We start from the raw sequence: 6,276 nt of genomic DNA, 5'->3' as shown, positions 1-6,276 counted from the left end.
GCCTATCCAGTTCTCATAGGAACAGCCCTTCTCCAGGGCTACCTCTCTACTAGGTGACAAGTAGAAAAACACAATTTACCCACCCCCCAAATAAAAGAATAAAGAACAGAAAAAAGTTCAATGCCTGTATATATGTGCTGAGCATTCATACATCAGATAGGGTCCTTGTCTTGTACGTGACTGGCCTTGGTTTGATATCCCACATTCCATATGGTCCCAAGTACCACCAGGAGTAATTCTTGAGTAGTAAAGTGTTAGACCTGAGCATTGCTGGATGTGGCACAAAAACAAAATGCCAGTATAAGAAACCACAGATTTTAATTCCACATTCAGGTCAGGCTATCAGTGAGGAGCAAATTTAAAAAAATAGTGGCAAGTGGGACAGGGGAGAGAAAGTACAGTGGGCAGGGCACTTGCCTTGCACACAAATCACTTGGGTTTTATTCCTGGCACTCCATATGGTCCCCTGAGCCCCACCTGGAGTGATTCCTGAGCACACAGCCAAGAGTAAGCCTTGAACACAGCCAGAGTAAGCCTCTGGCACCAAAACCAAGAAAACAAAACAAACCAAGAGGGAACCCTAGGTGAGTCCTCTCTCATCTGCTCACTTACTACCACTCACAGGGCACTGGGGAGTTCCAGCTACTACCAAAGGCTGCTTTGGACAGCCCTGACCAAAGCAGCTCTTGGTTGCATGAAGGTCAATCCTAGATCAAGGGGCCTGCCCTGGCAGAACTTACACACGCCCCTACATGCACCGCTGAGCACTGGCCCAGCACCAGGACAGCAGCAGGAAACACTGGAGCTGGGCTCCCACGGAGTTGGGATGAGCAGCTTATTTTCATGACCGAGAAGAGTCCAGCTCCCTGCACGAGACCCACATCCTCTCCTGGGCTGTCACTCAATCTTGGCAATGGGAAACAAGGGTCCCATTGTGTGGGAGCAGCAGGCGAATCCTTCCAAAGTGAGCTCGCTTTTGCTGCTTTCCCTCTGAGAGTCAAAGGGTCAGGTCCCGGGCATGTTATCAGAGCAGTGACCCCAGTTCTTGGGCAAGATGTTTGGGGAACACCCACAGTGCTTGGGCCTTTCTCTTCTCCTAATCCAGAAGATGGACACCAGCCCTGTTGTTTCTGGCCTTGGCAAGTTTGTGGTCTCAGGTTTGAAAACCCAACCTGGGTGGGGGGTAAAGGGCCCTCAGTGGAGCCAATTCCATCAACCAATGCACTCAGCCAGGAGGCTACTCAGCCCAGTTTGCTCCTCAACTGCAGAGAACTGGAGAGCAGGGATGTGCAGCCCTGCAAATAACCTCCCAGTAAGAACTGAAAGGTCAGAGGCTGTATGGACTGTAGAGGGTGGAGCACATGCCTTGTATGCTGCTGACCTGGATTTGATCTCTGGCACCCTATATGGTCCCCCAAGCACCGCTAGGAGTTAACTCCTGAGCACTGCTGAGTGTTGCCCAAAATAAGGGGGGAAAAAAGAGCTAAAAGTTAAGTTGGCAAAGATCCCTGCCCACTGAGTTTCTTGAGGAACAAACACAGCTAGAGGTGTCCTTGGTCAGTTTGACCCCAGGCCTCCGTTCCTCTAATGGAGTGTCTTCAAGGCAGCTTTGTTGGCTGTCCGACTGCCTGTGGGCCTAGTCTCTCAGGGTCTGGCACATGGTTCTACAGTTGTTACAGACTTTAGAATTTACTCCTCATGTTGGGATGAGAGAGGCTGTGTGGATCCCAACAGGATGTGCCCAATATCTAGGGATTTCTTCAGCAGTCCCTTATTCAGAACAGGTTTCTAGACTCTGCACTGGTAGATTCATTACAGAGCTTCCCAGGAACTGAGTTTTCTGTTGGGGCTTTGACCACAAAAATCCTTGTTAATGCCCCTTTGTTAAGGACCTGGGGGTAGAGGTAAAAGCAACACAAAATCGAGTCAGAGCAATAATCAGTGGGTAAGGATACTTGCTTTCCATAGGACCACCTGGGTTCGATCCTCAGCATCCTTTGGGCCTGCCAGAAGTAATCCCTGAGTGGAGACAGTAGGACTTATCCCTGAGCACTGTTGGGTGTAGCCCCAAAACAAAAACAAACGAAAAGCTATGTGGCAATGCAGTATCCCTCAAAAGGAAAGAAGACACATCACAGCTGGCAGTAAGCCCGGGACAGCAGCTTGTTTTCCGTAGGCCCATCTGTGAGCACTTTGGTGCCAAAGTGGATGTGGTCAGCCATGGGCCATGGGTGGCTGCCTGATAAGACTAGAGTGCTAGGGCCTGCGAAGACAAAGGTAGAGCATATGCCTTGCACAACCAAGGCCCGAGTTTGAGCTTTGCTGAGGCTGCCCTGGTGGCCCCACAAACAGCCTGGCTCAAGCAACACCACCAAGCTGGGTGTGTCCTTCCTCGTATATTATCTCCAAGTCCAGAGGCCCTGGGCACTGATTCCACGGGACTCTCCACAAGGGGCCCCCAAACCATATTCAGTCTTCCCTAGAGTCCAGACCAAAATACCTCAACTTTCAGCTAAAAGAAAGTCACAACAAACCTTTTTCTGTTTCCTTAAGAAAATAAATATTTCCAGGAGGAGGTTATGCAAAAGGCCAGGGAGAGAAGAAGGACAGGAAGTGGCGCCAACACTTTCAATGAACTTCCCGGCTCCTTCTAGACAGTTCATGGTGGGCATCTGAGGGAGGGGACTTGTGCCTATGACAGCCCTAGGAGTTCCATCCTTGGGCTGTGCTGTTGTCCCTTAGGTAAAACTGTGTTCCCCTGTGTTGACGGTGACCCCCAGCTGGCTCCAGTGACCTCAGGCGTGAGAACTTGGAGTTCAGTCCAACCAGTAGGAAATCCCTGCTTCTATCTGCCACCAGAGAAGCTGTGGGAGTCAAGCTGGAGAGTGCCCAGTTACGACAGGTAGGCACAGGCCGTCTGTATCCTCAGGACTAGCTTTTCATCAGGAACAATGAGGCCAAGTCCTGGCCCAGCGCTGCAGGTGAGGCAAACAGACAAGTCTTGAGTTTCAGCGCCGCCGGAAGGCCCGGGATATTCTCCAGGCGTTGGGTTCCTCATAACGGTTATAAAGAGGCTCCAGACGCTGTTGCTTCTTCTGCTTGCTTAACTTAGTCGGGTCAGAGACCTTGAAGAAGGCCGGAGCAAACTCCACAAGCCACCGAGGGTCAATAGTGGTCACCTCACGCATGTACTCCTTGGTCGTGAGCACTAGCTCGTGGTACACCACCCTGAGTGAAGAGAAATAAGAGGGAGCATGTCTCAAGCCCATGAGCTAGGTCTGTGCAACGATTCCTTGATTCCCCATCCCCTGTGGGGCTCAACTGAGTTTAGAGTTTCTTTCCCCTTTCACCTCTACTACTAACCCCTCAGGGGAGAGCAGCTCCGTGTTCATAAAACCACACTGTAACAGGAAGGAGCCTGTGTACCTCCAACTTCAGAAAAGCTGTCAAGACAGTGCAATGGCCTGACTCCACCTCTAAGTAGTTAAGAGAGAGTGCGGCCAAAGAAAGTTCAACAGTTAGCTAAGTACATGCTCTGCATACAGGAGGTCCAGGCTCAATCCCCAATACCACAATCTTCAGCCAGGAGTGATTCCTAAATGGAGCTAGGAGGAGCTCTGCCGGGTGAAGCCTCTCCCCCCCAAAACAAAAACAAAATCAGTCACATTCCTACTCTGGCCTATTTCCTGCTCTGTGAAACAGGTAGGTGGTTTCCAGGTTACCTCTACAGGTCATTTGGACCTGTATGAGGGGCTATCACATCATCAAATATGGGAGAGGGAGGTCATGCAGACGAGGCTCTGCTTCTCTAACAACATGGTGGGGCCATGGTTTGAAATCCATTTTCTATTGAGGATCAAGGTTAAGATTCCACTTTTTGACTTATTTTGGGGCCAGGCCCAGGGGACCAGGCAGTGCCAGGGTCAGAAACTAGGACTCTAGCATGCAAATTTATGCTCCAGCCTTTGCTGAGGATTCCAATTTCCAATTTCTTTAAATGTCACTTAAAATAAAATGAGGTGGATAGTGGGAGAGATAGCACAACAAGGAAGATGCTTGCCTTGCATGTGGCAGACCTAGATTCAATCCCTAATACAACATTGATCCATCAAGCCCCACCAGGAATGAGTCTTGAAAGCAGAGTCAATAATCAGGTATGAATGCTGCTGGATATGGCCCCCAAAACAAAATAAAATTAGGAATGGAAAATAGGGATATGACTCAGCAGTAGAAAGCTGAGTCCTACCATTCCTGTGTAAGGGCTGAATTTGATCTATAGCACTGCATTGAAAAAAATAAACTTCTTGGGGCTAGAGTGATAGTACAGCGGTTATGGAGCTTGCCTTGTATGCAGTAGACCTGGTTTCAATCCCCAGTATCCCATGCAGGCCACCAAGTCTCCTAGGAGTGACTCCTGAGTGCAGAGCCAGGAATAACCCCTGAGCATCACTGGGTATGCCCCCAAAACCCAAACCAAACAAACAAAAATCTATTAAATCAGCTCACTAGAGGAGCTCTAAGCATCTTCTCAACACTTACTGCTTTTTTTTTTTTTTTGGTTATTGGGCCACACCCGGCGGTGCTCAGGGGTTACTCCTGGCTGTCTGCTCAGAAATAGCTCCTGGCAGGCACGGGGGACCATATGGGACACCGGGATTTGAACCAACCACCTTAGGTCCTGGATCGGCTGCTTGCAAGGCAGACACCGCTGTGCTATCTCTCCGGGCCCAGCTATTTTTTTTTTTTTTTTTAACAGCCCATGATACTGAACCTAACTCAGACTTCTGCTCTCTAACAACACAGGCAATTAGTTACAACAGACATGCTGGGTTGGGTGAAGAATCCATGTCTTCCCTGCCCAGAGTGCCCCCAACCCCCTTGCCCACCTACCACTCAGGCTGTCTGTTAAAGAGTGCACTGGAAGGGTGGATGTAGACCACCTGCTGGTCGATCAGAGTCCGGTAACCCTCCTGTGGGTCCTTCTTGGCGGCGTTACGGAAGAAGCCACTGCAGATGGCTTTCTGCACTCGGACAGTGGACTTGCCACAGGAGACCACGTCTAGCTTGTGCCTAGCAAGCAAATAAAGAAAGAGGGAACAATGTGTACACTTCCCAAAGTTCTCTCTTCCAGAATGCCCATAGGGGAAGGGGTCTCTGGACCTCAGAACAGCCTGGAGCAGAGCAGTACAGAGAGATCCAGATGGAGGCCTAAATACTGGGTACTTGATTCAACGCGATGCTTATAGACCAAGGATATTTTCCAATAATTAATAAACCACCTTAATCCTGGGGATCTTTCTGAAGTGGCTCTCAGCCATACTTAACTTAGGGAAGAATGTAAAAGAATGGGTAAACGAAAAGGAGCCTCCAGCTTCACAAGTGCATAGAGGAGGAGATGAGAAGACAAGATATTTGAGGCGGTTCAACCCCAGCACCAGAAAGTCACCATTTACCTATCCATGATGCCTAACATCTGCTTGCGAATGTCCTGGGCTCGGCGCAGGGAACGAGCCTGGATAAAGTTCTCGTAGCACCAGGGGTTGGAGAACTTGTTGTTCTTCCAGGAGTTGTACACGGCCAGCAGAGTAAGATGGTCCCCTTCAGTCTGGTGGAATTTGGCCTTCTTCTGGTCTGCAAGGGCTTGTTTATCCTGCCAAGCAGAAAAGATGGAGGATCATGCTCCACCCAGCAGTTACCAACTTCATATGCGGCCACCCAGGGCTCTGACTACTTTGGAGCTGCAGCGATATCACTGTGCCCTTCATTGAATGGGGGTCTGAACCCCTTACCTTAGGCCTGTAGAAGACATTCTGCACAGACAGCATGGACACGATGGTCAGCATCTCCTCGCTGCAGCCTAGATGCACCGACATGATGAGCATTTTGCACAGCATTGGCTCCAGAGGGAATTCTGCCATCTAGAGGGAGAAGAAGGAATTGCAACTTATTCTTTGTGGAAGCCTGGTCTTTTTGAGACACCCCCCAAACTCCCAGAACGGGTAACTGACCTCAGGAAGTTTCCCCAGCTGGAACGATGTGGGCTGCCTCTATAGAAGAAGGCTGCCTAGACTAGAGGCTAAAGTGATAGTACAGTGGATAGGGCACTTGCTTTTTTGCACATGGCTGGTTCAATCTTAGGGTCCCACATAGTTCCCAAGCCCTACTAAGGTGTGATTCCCTGAGAGCAGAGCCAGGAGTTAAACCTGAGCATTGCCAGATGTGGCTCCAAAACAAACAGATCCAAAATTAAAAATGTTATTTCCCAGACTAGAGTGA

The 6,276-nt window shown here is 49.6% G+C and overlaps 1 protein-coding gene across 1 annotated transcript in view; it reads right to left on the bottom strand.

Moving 5' to 3' along the window:
• Positions 1-2,149: 2,149 nt before the first annotated feature.
• Positions 2,150-6,276, bottom strand: part of DHX8 (DEAH-box helicase 8) — a 44,257-nt gene continuing 40,130 nt past the window's right edge. Inside the window, 4 exon segments of the mRNA XM_049778960.1 lie at positions 2,150-3,228; positions 4,891-5,070; positions 5,454-5,650; positions 5,790-5,918. Of these exon segments, the coding sequence (XP_049634917.1) occupies positions 3,009-3,228; positions 4,891-5,070; positions 5,454-5,650; positions 5,790-5,918 (726 nt within the window). The 3' untranslated portion in view covers positions 2,150-3,008.

This window comes from Suncus etruscus, chromosome 1, assembly GCF_024139225.1.
Source record: "Suncus etruscus isolate mSunEtr1 chromosome 1, mSunEtr1.pri.cur, whole genome shotgun sequence".
Taxonomy (NCBI): domain Eukaryota; kingdom Metazoa; phylum Chordata; class Mammalia; order Eulipotyphla; family Soricidae; genus Suncus; species Suncus etruscus.
Note: the sequence above shows the minus strand (reverse complement) of the source record. Positions and strands in the feature narration are given on the sequence as shown.